Source organism: Mixophyes fleayi, chromosome 2 (assembly GCF_038048845.1).
Source record: "Mixophyes fleayi isolate aMixFle1 chromosome 2, aMixFle1.hap1, whole genome shotgun sequence".
Lineage (NCBI taxonomy): Eukaryota > Metazoa > Chordata > Amphibia > Anura > Limnodynastidae > Mixophyes > Mixophyes fleayi.
The window spans coordinates 74,360,561-74,380,313 of NC_134403.1; the positions used below are offsets into that span (position 1 = coordinate 74,360,561).

General features: G+C 40.2%; 1 protein-coding gene across 3 annotated transcripts in view; it reads left to right on the forward strand.

Annotated features, from left to right (window-relative positions):
• Positions 1-1,070: 1,070 nt before the first annotated feature.
• Positions 1,071-19,753, forward strand: part of LARP4 (La ribonucleoprotein 4) — a 40,257-nt gene continuing 21,574 nt past the window's right edge. Inside the window, exons 1-6 of one of the 3 annotated variants that reach the window (XM_075199284.1) lie at positions 1,071-1,161; positions 8,916-9,060; positions 12,699-12,860; positions 14,835-14,922; positions 16,067-16,203; positions 16,495-16,598. In XM_075199284.1, coding sequence (XP_075055385.1) covers positions 12,743-12,860; positions 14,835-14,922; positions 16,067-16,203; positions 16,495-16,598 — 447 coding nt within the window. In that variant the 5' untranslated portion in view covers positions 1,071-1,161; positions 8,916-9,060; positions 12,699-12,742. Of the gene's footprint in view, positions 1,162-1,195; positions 1,405-1,637; positions 1,751-8,915; positions 9,061-12,698; positions 12,861-14,834; positions 14,923-16,066; positions 16,204-16,494; positions 16,599-19,753 lie in introns of those variants that run through there. The other 2 variants (XM_075199283.1, XM_075199282.1) reach the window with 2 other exon arrangements.

The window sequence follows — 19,753 nt, forward strand, 5'->3', positions numbered from 1 at the left end:
AAATTAACATGCACAACTCTGATTCCTGATGCACAGAGATTAAAAGAGATCAATGGTTAAAGATCCTTGCAATTGCTTAAGCTGGGTACACACTACAGAAATTTCCACCAACTTTTTATGCCGAGTGATTTTACATGCGATCAATGGTTCGATCGCTCGGTCCATGGACTGCATACACACTAGGCTTGTTTAGGACGATAAAGGGAAGAGCGGACGTCCCTTTAGCGACTTTTTACAGTCATGTTGTCGTGAGCAATGACTGTAATTTCCTACGAACTGTTGTGGATCGGTCGGAAGTTTATACACACTACACAACGGAAATGAGATTGGAACGAAAATATTAAACGGTACAACCAACCAAATGAGGCGACAATCGTCCATTTGTCACTGCACACACTGACCCGACTTTTGAACGAGCGATCGTATGTCGGCTGATTTAGCCGATTATTGGATGAAACCTGTGTAGGGTGTACCCAGCTTTAGCTATATATGGCACCCAGTAAGAAGGGTATTATAGAGTGACACTTAGCAGACATCAGGTAACTCGGGCACCCTGGTTTTGTTTTGATGTGTTTATAAATGATAAATGCACAATGAAGGCGTATACAATTCTTGAATAGGAGATATAGCACACTTCACGTTACGACACATTAACTTTTTTTGTGCTGACTGATTTGGCTCCAAGTTGGGCCATCACTTATAGTCATGGCTGCTGTATTGTGTTTCTATGTGCAAATAGTCATTGAGTTTGAGACTAAGGACGGCCATATGCAAACTATAGAAGCTAGTTGAATGCAATTATAGTTTATCACATTCATCATCAAATAAATTATAGTACTAAGACAGACTCACACACCACAGGACTCTCCAGCTGCTGTGGGACTACAAGTTTCAGCAAACCCATATGACAAGTCAAGTTAGTCTACTCTACAACAACCGTAAACCTATCACTAGCACACGACTGTAACATATCCTTCCCTGTAGTAACCATGCGCAGTTACAGAGGCCGTGTGGCTCCGCCCGCGCCCTCCTCCCCTGTAAGACCCGTTGCCCTGCGGTAAAATGGCGGCTCCTGCCGTGACCTGCCTGGGACGTTGCTGAGTCGCACGTGTTATCATGGCGCCGGCCGCTGACCCCTAATTGCCGGAAGCATTCTCTGAGGTAGTGTGCGTAGCAGCGGCCCATGGGAGGAGAGGACGCCGGAAGAGGTCGGGCTGTAGCGCCGCAGCTCGGGGAGGGTGTGAGGAGCTTGGCCTGTGTGACAAGCAGTGCGGGCCACGCCGCTGTCACTCACTCGTCCTCCCTCCGTCTCTCTCCCGCACTAATCTCTGCCTCTCCCGTGTCCCCTCCCCAGTGTGTCCGGGCCCCGCTTTCTGCCGCGATAGGATGCTCTTGTTCGTGGAGGTGAGAGCCGGGGACATGAGGGCGGGGGAGCGTGTGATCAGGGGGGCTGGAGGCCGCCATGTGACTGAGGCCGGGCTGACACAGCAATCCTAGCGCTGGCTGCCTACCTGCCGCACTGTGCCGGGTAATGAGGAGTCGGCCAGGCCGGGGTGGTGGTGACTGGGGGCCGGCGGGGGGAGGGGAATGGCTGAAAGACACCGCAGTGACCTTTTGTCAGTGCTGCTGTGGACAGAGTGAAGGTTACACGGAGAGAGTCGCGGTGTCCCCATATGTAGCGTCCTACCCGGCCTCCATGTGCTGCGGGGATCAGCATGTACAGGGCTGGCAGGATCCGACCTGGGAGCCGGTAGAATATTTTGTTTCTGGGATACTTAGTGTAGAGAAGTCATTATGTGCACTATGTGATGCCAATGTATTTTGTAGCAGCTGTTGTTACTTTTTAAACTGTTTGGATAGTACAGTCTCAAGTTAACCTTCATATGTATCTGGTGGTTTGACTATTTTTTTGCCTTGTTTTATAACTATCTAGATGACAGTACAGCCTCTGACACTTTACATGGTTACTTTAGGCAACTGCATTGAGTGCTAAGTGTGGGTTACTGGTTTGACCCTAAGAAAGCTCTTGTGGCTGCTCAGTGTACATGTGCCACCTTGAAGGCCTGGTGTGACACAAGCAATCACCCTATCATATGTGTTTGATTTGTTAGTTTAACTGGCAGCTCATGTGTATCTTGGTTGAATTAGCATTTTAAAGTGTTTACCCCATATGATAAGCAACATGTCACTCAGCTTTGTATGTTACAGCACTTCCTGGTGCCTCTGCAGCAAATCAAGGACATTGCTGCTGGCAGGCTGGCTTCCATTTTCTTTCAAATGCTCCACTGACTTTGTCCTGAAATACTTTTATTTATGTAGCTGTTTATTTTTACATTTATGTTAAGGGTTACTTATGAAATTAGTACTTAAGGAAACTAAACATCTTTCAGTTTTGTATTTTATTAGTGACATATGTCTGAACACACACGGAAACATTTTTTTTGTTGTGTTCGTCTTTTTCTTTCTTTTTTTTTTTTATTTATACCCTCCCCCCTCTATATGAAGCAAAGATGTTTTAACCTTCAAATTGCCTTACTTTAGATAAAGTAGATGACGTCATACAACTTTAAACTCTTCATAACTGCTTCACTGCCTGTAGTAGCGTACATCTTTAATTTAAGTTTAATGTCTATTTCTGCATAAAGTTCTTCGATAAAAGCAGTTACTATTTTAGTTAAAGTTGACATTTTTAAACTGAGTGAATTACAATTTGTATAGCTGTCAATGTAATTGACATCAACTAAGTTGATAACTTGCATGAATAAGGTGCTGTCATTAACTATGCAATCAAACATTGTTGAGGTTTTTTTGTTTAAAGTTACCCACTTTTCTGGAGTGGCAACTAAGTTGCATTTTTCAGTATAAACTGATCAAAACGAGTATCCATTTGAAGAGATTATCGAGTCAACTACCGCCTACACTAAAATATTGGGTAATGACATGTTAAATACTTTAGGACCCTTTTGCACTGAGGACTCATTCTCTATGTACTGCCAGTGGGCTTTTTATTTTTCTCCCACTTTAAAAGTGGATTAAAAATAGGATTTCATTTTTTTGTTTTTGTTTCCAGCTTTGTGTACTTCAAGTGTTTAAAACTCATAAATGCTGCATACCTATTTCTCAAGCATTAACACATGCTACCAGTACAATAGATTCTATTAGAGAGCGCGTAGCACATGGTAAACACGTTAAAAATGCACCACTATAATTGGTCTAAAATGCTTTAGTTTTAGTTCACTTTCATCCATTTCCCCACAGCATATTTGTGAATGAGATGTGAATCCAAAAGTACTGATTTGCAAGATAGACCTGAACCTCCTCACTCCACTTAAAGGGGAATATAGTCATGTCAATGTTTTAATCATTTTTAATGATGAATCGGACATCTTTAACTTTCAGTTAACTCGGTGTTCACCTGAATAGCTACTGTGATCACTTAGGCAGAAACTGAATAATTATTTGTCAAAATAAGCTGTCATTGTATGCTACAAAATTAAATGCCCAACCACCACATTGAACATGTGTGTTTTATATATTTTTTCATGTTCTGTAAAATGCAATGTTCTCATTAAGTACATAGCACACTCTGCTGCAACTATCAGAATGTTTCAAACGCTCTATTTAGAGTGGACAAAGTACAAGGTATTGTCCACTCCTTTAACTAGCCGTTTGCAAGAGCCTTATTAGGAAAGATAACCTTATAAATTCTTTATTATGATTCACTCACTGAAGTATAATTAACAATATTGGTATTAGAATTAAATGCTGTCTTTAAGATTCTGCCTGTCTTGCATTAAGACAGAATGCATGTGGCGTCTATGCTTCCTGGTGAGGGTTACATGTGCTTCTGTATAAACTGATAATGCTAGACTTGTTTGTCCACCATATCTTCTGTTTCTGTAGCTAAGCACTACTTTTGGACTCTATCAGAAAGTTTTTTAAAGATAGGGTACAAAAAAGTTTCAAGTTTATGATTTTCTGTTATTGATTTTGATTCCACTGTGTCAGAGACAGAGAGATAGTAACGATGTCTCCTTGATATCGTTTGCTATATAGCATTTATATGAAGGCAACTGTGGTGAGAAATAGGTGCATATTTGTTTACCTACATTTTAGTTATTTTTTTTTATGGGTGCTTGATTATTCCCTCCCATTTTAATGTAAAATATTTTATGCAAACGAATACAAAATGAATCTGTAGGACAGTTAGTCTTTGCAGACCTCGTTCTGAAACAATATATATTTAAGTGGTATTGCCTATAGCTGACTGTATATAGCAGAGCTGGCAAGAGAAATTGAATATATTTAAACATTTTTGCTATTTGTCTGATATTTGAGAAATGGAAGTGGTCTGGGTATTTGTTTTAAATGTAAATTCTAAGTTCATTTTTTCACTACACAAGTAATTATTTTAACCCTTTCTATTTGCCCGTATTCAAAATGGAAACAACCACTCTGTTTACCATTAAAAAAATAAAATAATTTGAGAATGGATCCATTCACTAAGAAACTGTGACATCGCTAGGGCTTTTCCGCAAATACTCATTAGATAGTAGTTCCTGGCTGCCTTTACTGTGTAGGTGAATTGGCAAAGTTTTGCCCAGATATGCATAAACTTGTTTTGTAGATATTGAACACTTCAATAATTCCTGTGTAAGGTACTTTACAAACAAAAAGTTTATTTAACCAAAAAGTATAGTAGTGACATATTTTCCTGACATTCAGCTACATTATGTATGAGGGCTTCTTGAGTTTGATGCGTTGTTAAATCTCCTTAGTTTGCGTACAGTCATTTGCAATGCGTCTACAACATGTTAAAAATTCAAGTAATCAAGCATATAAAACTCGGAAGCATTTAGGTATATATTTAATGTGAACAAGGGTGTTCAGTCTATTTATTGTAAACATACATCTGATGAAACATAACTTTGTTGTTCAAGCCATATGCACGTATAAAAGCTTCGTAACCACATCTCCTTGCATTTGTAATTTGCTCCCATTGAGTTGAATGTAAGGCTGGATACACACTACAGTGTTTTCATCCAGTTATCCGGTCAATCAGACGATGAATGATTATCGCTCCAAAGCCCATCATATCACTGAACGAGACTTTTAAACCAGTCTAAAAAAAAATCCGTTCATCGCTGAATCAATGTCTTTCCAATTCTGTAGTGTGTATGCACTCATGATCAGGATCTCCAAAGAGTTTCGGGTCATGGGTGTATATTTACTAAACTACAGGTTGGAAAAAGTGCTATCTAAATAACAACTAATTAGATTCTCGTTATCGGTTTTTAGAATGTACTAAATAAATGGTAACTAGAATCTGGTTGCTATAAGCAACATCTCCACTTTTTCCAACCCGCAGTTTAGTAAATATACCCCATGGTTCTTTCAGCCGATGCCAGCAATGAACATGTCCTGGTTGATTAAATGCAGAGTGCTGTAGATGGAATTTTTGACACTGAAAACTTTGTTCCCGAGTCACAGAAGCTAACAAAATTCATAGAAAAATGTCTATTGCTATAACAAGATGGTTTTAACCAGTCTGATGTGAATGAGTGACTATTGTACTGTCATTCTCTAAACGATTAGAAGACCAGGGGAAGAGCCACAGATCTGAAGGTAAATTGTCAGTGTTACCTAAAATCGTTTTAGGTAACACGTCGGCCGAAAGATACTTCAGTGTGTACCTAGCCTAAATCTTGTAAAATGTATAGGACCTGATTCATTAAGGAAAGTGCTGTCTTTTTTTTTTTTCCTAGATCAACTTTAAATTTCAGTGTACAAATAAGCTATCAAGTATTTGTGTTTTACATGAAAAAAGAGCCAGTAGTTTCTTTATGTGCAAAATGATCTAATATGCACCCCTTGCATTGCTAAATGGTTTTGTCCAGAAAACTTACTCAAATTCTTGCCCAAGTTTCCTTAATGAATTAGGCTCATAGCGTGTACACATGAATCGGCATGCTGATCATGCTTCTTCTTTTTTCTTTTTTTTTTCTTCCAGTCAGTCGTTGATAAAATCATGTTATGTAACGCATCAGGAGAAAATTTGTCGTGTGTACCCAGCCTAAGTTTACAACTGTATTTGTGTGCATCAGATGCACTAAAAGGAAATAAACATTTAAAATGGACTGCAACACAAGTTTAATGCACATAAAAATGCTAATATGTAGTCTAAATTGATGCATTATTTTATTTTCACATATTGTTATATGCCACATATTAAACACAGAGGGTCTGATTCATTAAGGAAAGTAAAGCAAAAAAAAGAGTAAATTTGCACCTTGGCAAAACCATGTTGCATTGTAGGGGGAGCTAAATTTAAAATATCGGGACAGATTTATAATTGGAGGAAGGGCACGTCCTAGAACAACTTTAAATTTCATTGTTAAAAAAAAAATCTATCTAGAATTTGTGTGCTACACGAAAAAGGAGTCCATATTTATCTTATGTACAAAATAATAAACTAATATGCACCCCAGAGAAAACGTACTCATTTTTTTTGCCTTATTTTCTATAATGAATCAGGCCCAGAATATTTGTCAGTGTACACATAGACTTACTATGAGAATATGTACATTCACTACAAGTCATGTGTTTTTGTTTGTTTGTTTTTTAAACAAAATTATACAGTTAACCTCTCTCATGCTAATATTTTGGGTTACTTCAGTATATATATTTATGAGATTACATTGTAAGATCCCTGGCTCATACTTCATTCTAAACTGTTTCATCCTTGCAGAAATTGAATGCCTCCCCTCCCCCATGCCAAATAAAAGTTGTGGCACATGACCTGTACTTCCTTGCCTTTCCCTGGCATTGTGAATAGTTGCTTACTCAAATAATTTAAAATGATGATCAGATTTTTATATCCGGAAAACATAAATGTATTGCAAAATACTTTTACATGTTTGTTAAAAAAAAAAAAAAAATCAGCATAAAATGTAAATATGGACACATCATATCTTGCCTTTAAGTTCTTTCTGGCCTTTGTTTTTGTACAGAAATAATGAAGATCATCTCACATAGGACCAATAATTTGGATACTGGTTTAATTACTTGCAGTATATGATCTACAAATCTAAATGTTAAAAATAATTTTGTACTATAAATCTAGCATGATTATTAGCACCCCTAGTTAGGAACTGCTAGTTTATAGTTGCTTGTAAGCAAAAGGACAATTGTTTGATCTCCAAAATTATTTGGTTGCCTTGTGATGTAACCAAGCAGACCTATTGGGTTAACATGATTGCCCATTCTATCATTCATATTATCGCACCTTCACAAAATAAATACATTACCGCTTCACCAACAGTTTGCAAACTCTTGTCTGAAGTGTACAGCTGTTCATATGACAAAAGTGGCATGTACATGTAGTCAACATTGACACTTTAATTACATTTAAGGTTTACACAAAAAACAGGGATGCTCTGCACTTTCCAAGCACATAGTTAATGCTGTACTAACTACTTTTCTATACTAAAAACAGGTTGCACATATTGCAATATATGTTAAGCTGACCAACTAATGCAAAAGCCTTCCCATTCTGGTCAGAATATCCCTGGTTTTTGTCTATACAATGTGGGCAACCCCCTCTTGCACCCTAGTCTGTACATGGAGTGCAAAGGATCTGTCTTTTTTTACATTTTAAGGTTTGTTAACTTGGCTTGCAATGTATGTCATACAAGACATTTATTTTAAAAAACACTTACATTTTAAAAGAAAAATCTTTTCTTAACATCTGGTCTTTGGGTTCCAGATTTGTCTTGATTTTCCTAAAGATACAACCCACCCCACCTTGTTTCTGCAGGTACTCCCAAAAACAAAATCTTTCGGAGTCTACTTGAAGCCTTGTAATTTATAGGAGGGGGATTCAATTGGCCACGTTACTTACAGTAATTGATCTGTACTAGTGATAATAATACTCCCTGTTACCGTAGTAATGGTAATAGCGTGCGGGCTGCGTTATTTTCACAAGTAACATAGCCAATTGAATTCACCCCATAATGTATTATTTTACACTTTTATTAACTGCAATATACTTAAATTGCAGTGGCAAAATACTTTCATTTATTATGAAGATGGTGGTTTGACCATAACAGCACCAGGATTCCTTTTAATATAATGTAATTGGGAATTAATATTTTTAACTGGTTAATTGTATATCTTGCCCTGGAAAATGTAAACATGCTTTCTGGTAATAATAGCTAGACCTGGCTTTTGAGGCAATCTGTGATATGCTGTTATGTAGGCATGTGTCTCCCATATGTCACTGCTTGCCTTCAGTTGTGAGGTAGGGGGAGCTTTTATGGAGGAAGCCAGCCTAGTACTTTAATTGTGGACTGCACAGATAATATTTAACACTTGTCTGGTATGTATGGACTTTACTGCCATGGTGACAGTCAATTTCACACAACCCCATCCACCCCAAATGTTTACCTAGTATTAGTTATGCTAGTCCAGGAGACAGTAGACTGACCTGTTCGTCAATATCCAGATCTACAGGACATTCAAGTGCTTGAAGCACCTTTTGTACGAGCAGAGCGTGTGTTGATCTGCGTATTCTTTTTCCTTTTCTTAGCTGCGTGCGTATACTTCTGATATAATGTTGTTTACAGTTGTATTTTGTTTCACTTCTGTGGCCTACCTATACTTTAACATACATATGTCCAAGAATGTTTTGCCCTTGTTTAATGATTAAAATTCTTGGAAAGATTGTCACTGAAGGACACACATATTATGCATGTCATTTATTTGGCTAATTCTACAAATAAGCTTCGTAGAAAACGGAAATGGCTCAGGTGCAGAGCTAGTGGTAAATAAGTAAAGATGCAATATAAAATGTCATACTGCAATTTTAATACAGTATTTTATGAAATGTATTTTAATGGGCATCTCTCTTTTATAAGGTGTCGTCTAAAGGAGCTGGTTTGAATCCTAATGCAAAGGTATGGCAGGAAATCCCACAAGGAAGCACTGAAGTTTCTCAGACAGTCAATGGCATAGAAGAGTCTTGGGATGAGGCAGCAGCCACAACAGAGACCCACGTAGAAGGTTAGTCCCCTTGCTCTTTATCAATGCTAGCTAGCCTATGTCAGGATGCTTTAAAGAAAAACGTAACCTAAAATAAGGTGTCTTGTATATGGATTATTTCTGGTCACTAATTCTTGGCACACACAGGTGGTAACATTTGACAGATCCAGCCATTTGGTGCTTGGGCCCAGTGCTCAGACCTTGTGTGGTCAACAGGTAGTTACGCACACATACTGCTATCTGCAGACCAGATTTTAAGGAGTGTCTGAAAATGATCAGATTCTGTAGGTTTTTGTTTATTATTCTCCCACATGCTGACTGTTCTGTCACTATATTATCAAGTCTATTTGCAAGTACCTTATGTTGATATTGCTCTAGGTGTGTCTAGCATGAGACTATTGAACACATTTTTTTTTTCTTTTGTTTAATTTGCATAGTTATCTTTGTACCACCCTGAGAGTAGTGTTGCCTTTTCGCTTTCCTCTTCTCCCACTTTCATTAAGATCTTGCATGTTTCAGAACAGAATAGCACCGGGCATGCATGACATTTAGATGTTCGGAGATGTGAGTGCTCTATAACTGAATATTCAGGTGTCTACACGTGTGCTGTCAATCTGGAGTCAGACAGTGCAATTTCTTTGGAGAATCCTCTTACATTTCATTGGGTGATCTCCAAGCCTCGCTGCAGTAAATACATTATATGGACAAAAGTATTTGGCCACACCTGTTAATTATTGAATTGAGGTATTTTAAGCAGACCTGTTTCCAGAGTATAAAATCAAGCACCTAGCCATGCAGTCTCCATTTGCAAACATTTGTGATACAAACTGGTTCGTTCTGAAGAGCTCAGTGAGTTGAAGCATGTTACTCTGATAGGATGCCACCTTTGCATTAAGATGGTTCGTGAATTTTCATCCCTGCTGGAAACTCCACGGTCAACTGTAAGTGATATTATAAAGTGGAAGCGTTTAGGAACAACAGCAACTCGGCCACGAAGCAGAAGACCATGTAAAATCACAGAGCGGGGTCAACGACTGCTAAGGCGCATTGTGCATAAAAGTTGTTAATGCTCTGCTGATTCCATAGCTGAAGAGTTACGAACTTCCCCTGGCATAAATGCAAGCACAAATCTGTGCGGCAGCAACTTAATGGAATGGGGTTCCATGGCCAAGCAGCTGCATGCAAGACTCACATCACCAAGACCAATGACAAGCCTTGGGCGGAATGGTGTAAAGCACACCGACAAAGAACTGTGGAGCAGTGAAAATGTGTTCTGTGGTGTGACAAATCGCGCTTCTCTGGCAGTCAGATGGGAGAGTCTCGGTTTGGCGGATGCCGGAGGAATGTTACCTGCCAGACTGCATTATGTCAACTGTAAAGTTTGGTGGAGGAGGGATAATGGTATGGGGCTGTTTTTCAGGGTTTGGGCTAGGCCCTTTATATCCAGTGAAGGGCAGTCTTAATGCTTCAGCATAGCAAGTTATTTTGGACAATGCTATGCTGCCAACTTTGTGGCAACAGTTTGGGGAAGGCCCTTATCTATTGCAACGTGACTGTAGTCCTTGCTTTGTGCACTGGGGTATAAAGACATGGTTTGAGGAGTTTGGTGTGGATGATCTTGACTGGCCCGCACAGAGCCCTGCTGTCAACCCCATCGAACACCTTTGGGATAAACTGGAATGGAGATTGGCGAGCCAGGCCTTCTCGTCCAACATCCGTGCCTGACCTCATCACTGCTCTACAGAATGAATGTGCACAAATTCCCACAGAAAAACTACAACATCTTGTGGAAAGCCTTCCGAGAAAAGTGGTAGCTGTTATCGCTGCAAAGGGGTGACCAACTGTATTAAAGTATATGTAGTTGAACACAATGTCATTAGTCCCTGTTGGTGTAATGGTCAAGCGTCCGAACACTTCTGTCCATAGAGTATGTAACTTAATGTAAACTTAATGAGCGCTTTCATGTAGCTACATTCTATGTGCAGTGCGCCTGTGCTTCTGATCAGTGCAGATAACATTGAAATTAATGCAGAGCGAACATGTAAAAGCGTGCAGGTCTATCCATTTCCTTAAATTGCCTGGACTGCCAATATTAAAAGGTCTACTAGGCCGTAATATGATCTGTCGTCTATCAGCCCATAATATGGTTATCTAGTTGAATCCAGGAGTACTTGAACTACATGTAATATATCCTCTGGCCATTCACAGACCTCTACACCTAATATAATGAAGAATATATTTTAAACTCTTGGTTGCCAGCCACGAATACATTACTGCAAAAAGTTAGTTTAAATCCAACACTGATTGTTTTAAAGTATGGACCAGTCCTGTTGCTCAACTCTTGGGTTAGCAGTGGGCTCATCGCTCAATTTGACCACGCACAAGTTGGAAAAAACTAAACAAGATCTAGAAGTTTAGCTGTGTAAGGCTGAGTGGCCAAATCACTTTCTTCACCAGTCTGGGCCGTCTGTGATCTCTATGTAACTGTACATACCAACTGATTGCAGTCATCTGCCAACATCATTTTTTGCCATGCCCTATAAAGGTGAAGGGAGGCATAGTCTGCTAGAAATCCACTCAATAATGGCTAGTTCTGCTAAGTTGTTGTTGTATAATCAACTATTTATATAGCGCCACCAACTCCTCCGTGCTGAACCCACCCACATCGGTCCCTGCCCCATTTGAGCTTGGTCTAAATTCCCTAAGACATACACACACACACACACACAGACAGAGACTAGGGTCAATTTGCTAGCAGCCAATTAATCTCCTAGTAGTTTTTTGGAGCATGTGAGGAAACTGTAGTACCCAGAGGAAATCCACGCAAATACGGGGAGAACAAACAAACTCCACACAATTAAGGTCATGGTCAGGAATCGAACTCCTAACCAGTGCTGTGAGGCAGAAGTGCTAACCAACTAGCCATCGTTCTCTCCTTTGTATAATTCTTGCATTTGACCTAGAATAAGTGTTGCATGACTATGTGGTGAGCTACTGAAAAGGAAAAAAAAGACAGAAAATGGCTACACAAGGTTTCTAAAAATGAGTCTTAAATCTGCAGTAACCCATACAGAAATGTTTTTAATAATATGCTCCTCCCCCCTAGTCACAGCCTGTGGGATGTTTCATGCAGCAATTTTTCTTGGGACCACTCTGTTCCTTTTACTGACCTGGAGCCATTTAAAAGTGGTAAATTAATTTTCAGGCGTTGTATTGCAGAGTCCCAGGAAAAAAAGCATACAGTGACTCCAAGGACTCCGGCTAGAGAGAGAGGCGCAATAATAAAATCTTTTTATATAGTTGGTAGTGCAGCTTTAACATTGTTGTGCAGGATTTATTTATACTCTTATTGAAAGGTCTGAGTACCAATTAAAACGTTCATTAACTGCTCTCTCACACCTGCTTAACTTTGGCATACATCCTGAAGATTTGATTAAAAACAGTTATTTCAATACTTGTCTCATTGATGTTATATAAATGTTTATTGGTGAGTTTTGTTGCCAATATAAACAATTCTCTATTGCTATTTTGTCACTTTAAGCAGCTGGTAACTTTGTTGCTGTGTCCATTAGACTTGTAAGATGCTTTAACAGAAACCGTATCGGGTACAACTTTGGTTCATTGTTGTAATAAACCATTCAATCCTTGTTTTCAAATAGGCAATCTTGAAGGTCTGAGTGAAACTTGTAAACCGTTTGAAGTAATGTATTCCTCCTCTTGTGAAGTAAGCGGGAATGGTATTAATTTAGAGGAAGCAGCAGCAAATGGAATGGACTTATTAGTACAAGACAAACTTGGATACCAAATGTTCGAGGTTTCAGGTGAGTCTGTAAAATTTTATATATAAATTATATATATTATTCAAATAGGACCTCTTTACAAGGAGACCAGTGGCTATATGTTCATAAGTAAAAGTGAATTATTGAAATTAAACTGAGAGACAAACTGGTAATCCTTAGTCTTTAAATTTGTGTTTATTCTGCGTCACAGTGCTCTGTGGATCTGTACTTAATGTCACTGTGACCAGATGGCCTTACTTCGCCACCCAATCTGTTGGGGGATGAAGGATGTTCTTCCTGCACTGTTTATCAGATTTCTCTTACTGTCTGTAACCGACTGTAACTGACCCCTCCTGCTGGTGACACCTTGCCACCACTCTCCAACTGCATAAAGTCGTTGGAGAATTCGGATGCCACCAGTAGGCTCTTTCAACGGCACCTAGAGCTGCTTACTTCTGGGTAGCTCCTGTAGTGCCTCTTTGCTGTGGGTTGGCTGGTACCTCCTGACTGCTTACTGTGGAACAGGATTACTGGCAAGCAGGCAGAGCATTGACACACAGATGCTGAGTTCAGCACATGACCACTGGGAAATGGATTAGAGTGTAAGCTCTTTTCTGCTGGTCATAGGATACAGCAGGCAGAATCTTCAAGCAGTGATGCTTATTTGCTCAAGGGGTTCTAACAAGGACCACTACACACCAGTTGGAGATACTAGTAATCATCCAGAAGTACAGATGGTATAATACAGTTCAAATAAAAATTCTAGATCTTATATACGGTTTCTGACACACATGTTGGCAGGGGTAACCCAGTCCCCTACCTAGCTGGATATTGCATCCGATATTTAACATCAGGGTATGATATATTCTCTAATCTTGGATTTAACAAAATTCACATCAATCTGTGATTTCCTAAATTACTTGCTGGTTGCTTTATTCATGTAGTTTGTCTATCTAAGACAGGATAAAAGGCAATGACCCCCTGCTGTGTATTCAGGCTTAAAGTGTGGGTCACTTTGAGATGAAAAGGCTTAATTGGCATGGGAATTCCTTTCGTCAGACAGTGACGGAAACAAATTTCCACTAACGTGGCGTCAGTACATTTGCAATGATAAATATTGGTGCACTGTGCCACTAAGTGAAATACATTTATATAATTATTTCTAAGTGATGCAGCCACAGTCTCTCTGTTTTTAGTCTTGCATTCCATTTCACATATCAGTCTTTTTCAAATTAACTTGGTAGTAGTCATTTTTGTATGGTAATTGTATTCCTTATTTTAACAGAATCTGCATGTTCATCTCTTAGATTGCTATTAAACTTTCTTATTTTTAGATCAATGTTTGTTTTACAGTGGTATTCAATTTTATAGAACATTTTTTCCTCTTGCAAGGAGTGTATCCTTATCTGTCCATCTTGTAGTTTCCCCTCTGTATCTTTGACAATTATCTGTGTGGGGTGGCTTATGTCTGTGAACGGAAGTGGGGTGCTCCTCCTCTGTAGCAATTTTATTTATTTTTCTCAAACTGATCACAACATTCATGGTGAAAGCTGTGTACTTTGTCGGGCGAAGTGCTCGCTGGTACACTTTTCCAGAGCAATACCTGTGACGTCACAAGGACCTCTCGACAGATTACAAACCATAATCTGTGTAGGAGAGAACTGCATTGGGGGTCTTCTGTCCTAAAGTACTGTTAGACATGTGTGCCTGTATTTAAAAGAAGACTCTATTAGGTCCAGTCTATCTTTATTTTCTTGTTACTGATTTAATCAACATAGAAACCGTATTCCAAATAATTTGATGGTGGTCTTCCTACATACCTGGTATTGATATACTTTGAAGTGACAGCAGATTGCATATTTAAATTGTATTGAGTGTTCTACTACAACACACTGATATTTCCCTCCAGTTCCTTCAGTGAGACAAATGTTTTAACATCATTTTTATATACTGAACGTTAACAGTTAGTAAGCCTGTAATTTTCTATCCTTTTTAACTTTGTCTAAAATCTTAAAGGTGATGGCACTTCAACAGTTCCACAAGCTGTTTCTGCGGAAGATCTGAAGGATTGTTTGAAAAAACAACTAGAATTCTGTTTTTCAAGGTAAGAAATGTAACTACAGTGTTCCTTGGCTTTTCAGCTCATGGCTGATTAACAATGCAACGAAGAGCAAGCTGTTCTTTTATCAGCCTGTTTCTGCTAAAAATATCTGTTTGCAGTTTTATACAATTGGATCATTTACTAGAAGTTTGTATTTCATAGGGAAAAAAGTTTAAGGCTGAGATGATCATTCTTGTCCCCCTGTTCCTACCTTAAGAAACTGAATTACTTCAACAATGATACTAATGTAGTTAGTTATAATGCACATGTCTTAAGGCAGTGGTTTCCACACTGCGTGGCGGAAATCTCACAGGGATGCAGTGGCCCGGGCAGTTGGCAAACCATGCGGGGGACTACTTGGTCGGGTTTTTGCCTTAGGGGTGCCTTGAATAAACTTATGGAGACCCTAAGGGTGCCTCAAATGGAAAAAGGTTTGGGATCCACTATCTTAAGGTTTGGAACGCCATTTTGTCTTATGGCAAACTAACAATGGTTTTTAACACGTGATGCAATCATGTAAAAGTAGACTGTGTATTTTATTTTGTAGGGTTATTTTTCTCTTTTCTGCCATTGTGGGACGTTGCGAGACATTGGGGTATAGTAGTGGGTCCAGGAGTCTTGTTACCTTATCAACTTGTTTTATCTTTACTCTCCTCCCCTACTATGCCCCTCCTCTCCTGTGGCTTCCTCATTTTCTTTAAAGTGACTAGGAGGAAAGGTCACTTCGGTGACCTGTTTTTAAATTAGGTTTTAAGTAGAATATAAACCCTTACATTTTAAATTAGCCGGCTTGTAAACTGCAATTTTGCCACCTAGTCAGTCTTGGAGGTGGGTAATTTCACCACCCAATATTTTACATTTATTACACCTATACCTATCCAGTGTAGTGAAACATTATCTGCATATGTATTTATACTTAGGAGCTGGTACAGATACAACATGCATAGCATGCTTTGCAGCGGGAATATTAAATACCTCTTTCTCCATAGCTCAAATAGAGAAGTCCTATGGAAATTACATAGATTGTAATTAAGTACTTAAGCACTCTGACTGGCCAGGACAAATTATTGTAACTTAATAGCAAAATAAATACATTGTACTTTTCAAATATTTTATTCATTGTAAATTGTCTTGTGTTTTGGTACAGAGAGAACTTATCAAAAGATCTTTATTTGATGTCCCAAATGGATAGTGATCAGTTTGTACCCATATGGACAATTGCAAACATGGAAGGAATAAAGAAACTCACCACTGACCTGGATCTTATAGTTGAAGTTCTTCGGTGTAAGTAAAGCTAATTAATCCTGAAAACAGTTAAGTGTCTAACTTTGTGCTAAACAATAATAAAACCCATAAACTTGTCACAATGCTGAGAGTAGTTGTTTTTTTTGGGGGCTGGGGGGGGACGACATAAAATAAGTACAGTTTTTGCCTTATTTTAATCTTTGAATAAATGTACACCTTAAATATGATAGTTCGACCTTGGATTTTTTTTCAGATGAAAGCATGAATAAATCATCTTGTAAATTACATTGCTCTATCCCTCATGCATTGACAAATTATATTTTGTCTTAGCTACTCCTGTGGTGCAAGTTGATGAGAAAGGAGAGAAAGTGAGACCAAACCATAAACGATGTATTATCATTCTGCGTGAAATCCCAGAAACAACTCCTGTAGAGGTTAGTAATTCCCAAACGTTTCATACGTATTTACTCATATAAGCCACACCATTTATGATTTAAGGTCTTTATTTTTATTTATTTTTCTCCACCCTCCCCCTTGCAAGTGCCCTTAAATTTTATTGCATTCCAATTGAGGGACAACCTCTTGTCAGTGATGATCACCCCTTCCTCCAACTGGGGTTTGTGTACTCCTGCTGTAGTCTCTGGCTGCAGGAACAGATCAAGTGGAAAGCCTAGCTGTCTAGGGTGAGGAGGTCCTTTTCATATCACTGCAAGGTTCCCGGGCCACCGCTACAAGTTTGGTTTGGAGTGCTAACTGTCTACCCTGGTTAACTGTGAGCTTGATGTGGTCCAGAGACCTGGCGCCAATGGTAAAATGGATTGTAGGTGTGTGCCAGTGAGGTCCTGGAATGGTAACTCCAGCTTTGTATTCTGAGAGAGGGAAGAATAGATTTTAAAGTGGTATGAGTCTTCTGTGCCAGGGGTCTTGTAGAGAGAGAAGAGGCCCAACCAGCTTGGACTTTTGTGGGTTCACACAGCCATTGTGGGTAGGGGCAGTGTAATACTTTGCCAGAACTGGTCAGACTGGTGGTCAGTGGTCTAACACACACTGTTGGTTGTAGTGCTCACATAGTGCCTGTTTTAGGAGTAACAATGGTTTATTCTGTTATAATGGAACTCTGTTAGACCTGGGTGGCAAGTAAAAACAGCTGGGTGGAGCACCTGGGAAATAGGTGTTGGGGAGAACACAAAGCTCGGGCGTCTGGGAAACAGGATCCCTCGCCATGATCCTGTCTCTTCTAGTATATCTCCTACTGAATTATCTAAGGCAGTAGGCCAACACACACCATCCCAACTAAGTTGATCAGCTCTGGAAGCATAGAAATTTCTGGAGGGGATAAAAGTTGATTGCTACTGTCCAGTTTCTATCAGATCCAGGTAGCTGGAGTGGGCCTTCCAAATCTAGAATCTAGGGCCTAGTGCTTCATGCTATTTGTACTAGTGTGGTGGATATAAACCCTGGTGTATGTGTAAATATGTGCGCTTTAAAACGCTCGACTGTCATTCTATGCCTTTTTTGCGAGTCCCATAAGGAGACTAAAACCAATCATTGTAAGTGATTGGAAATGTGCTGTACTTCATCATTCTATGTGTGAATGAAGATTCTTACCTTTCAACCAGTCCCTCTGTTCCCTAGACACAACTGAGATAAGATTTTTACTCACCGTCAAATTAATTTATTTTGCTCCATTGGGGGGACACTGCGAGACATTGGGGGTATAGTAGTGGGTGTAGGAGTTTAGGCACTTAACTTCTTTGATCTACACTCTCCTTCCCTACTATGCCCCTCCTCTCCTGTAGTTACCTCAGGTTTGACTAACCAAGTGTATGAGGAAGGGAAGCCCTATAGGGCAAAGAATATAAGCATAAAATTCACACAATAGAATTATTTACAGAGCAAGGGAGGGTGCGCGGTGTCCCCCAATGGAGTAAGAGAAATCGATTTTTACGGTGAGTAAAAATCTTTTCTCTTTCCTACCATTGGGGGACACTGCGTGACATTGGGGACATACCAAAGCTGCCTCTAAGGGAGGGAATGCCCTTGAACGGCTGCACGCAATACCTTCCGCCCAAAGCTCGCATCAGAGGAAGCAAAGCTCTGCAACCTTTAGAATTTAGAGAATGTATGGACAGATGACAATGTAGCCACTCTGCATAGCTGCTCTGCCGAGGCCCCATGATGCGCCGACCAGGAAACGCCAACAGCTCTGGTAGAGTGAGCCTTCAACGATACCGGGACAGGCGGAGATGCTCGAGCATAAGCCAGTCTAATAGTGGAAGTGATCCAGCAGGCAATTGACTGTTTGGAAGCCGGCCCACCCCACTTTTGCGCATCGTAAAGAATATAAAGATCCTTGGTCTTATGGACAGAGGCCATGCGGTCAACATAATACCGAAGAGCACGAACCACATCCCGCCTGGATGCCATGAGATCGATCTCCGGCATGCCCCAGTATTCCACTAGGAGGGCAAAGACCCGCTTGTTGAGACCATTCGTCGGGTGAACCCTTTGCCTGCTGAGGAAGTCGTCCTCCCAGATTTCCACGGCTGGAATGTAAACGGACAATATCTGGGTAAATGATGCTCCGCCCATACTATGATACTGTCTGTCTCCCGCATGGCGCCTACACTGCGAGTTCCCCTTTTGGTGATTCAGATATGCTGTGGCATTGTCTGAATCTGAAGAGGCTTCCCTATCAGAAACCTCTGAGCTTTTGTCAATGTCCTGTACACTGCTCTGAGTTCTAGGATATTGATCGAGAGTGTGGCCTCTTGGAGGGAAGAGAGACCCTGAAATCTAATGGACCTTGTCACCCCTCCCCAGTCTAGCATACTTGCGTCTCTGGTAACTAGGGTCCATGGGCCGGTCTGAAGGGACTGACCCTTGTCCTGATTTTGTTTGGACAGCCACCACGCCAGGGAAAGACGAGTGGGTTTTGACAGGCGAATAATTTGACTAAATGCTCTTGAGAGCCTGACCACTTTCGAAGAATCTATTGTTGAAGAGGACGGGAGTGGAATTTCGCAGGTAAAGTCCTGGTTCTTGGCAAAGAGGGAGAGGACCTTGTTTTCCAGTAAATAAACTTTGAGTCACTGTTGAACATGTGACCCAGGAAGCCCACTCACTGTGCCAGAATGAGAGCTGATTTGGGTAAATTCAGAATCCACCCATGAGCTTCCTGAAACTGCATAGTGGTCTGAATGTGGCGAGTTAAGAGCGTTGCCGACGGTGCTTTCAGAAGATCGTCTAGATGGGGAACTATTGTGACGCCCCTCTGCCACAGGACCCCCTTCATGATCTTTGTGAACACTCGGGGAGCGGTAGCTAGGCTGAAAGGTAGGGCCCTGAACTGAAATTGGGAGTTTCCCACTGCAAAGCGGAGAAGGCAATGGTGCCCTCTCCATATAGGAACATGTAAGTAGGCATCCTTGATGTCTATGGAAGCCAGAAACTCTTCCTGCGATGACAGTCTGAAGGGACTCCATTTTTAACTTCTGAGATAATACCTGCTTGTTCAGAGACTGCAGATTTAAAATTGGGTGTAATGATCCATCCTGTTTTGGCATCAGGAAGAGACTGGAGTAAAACC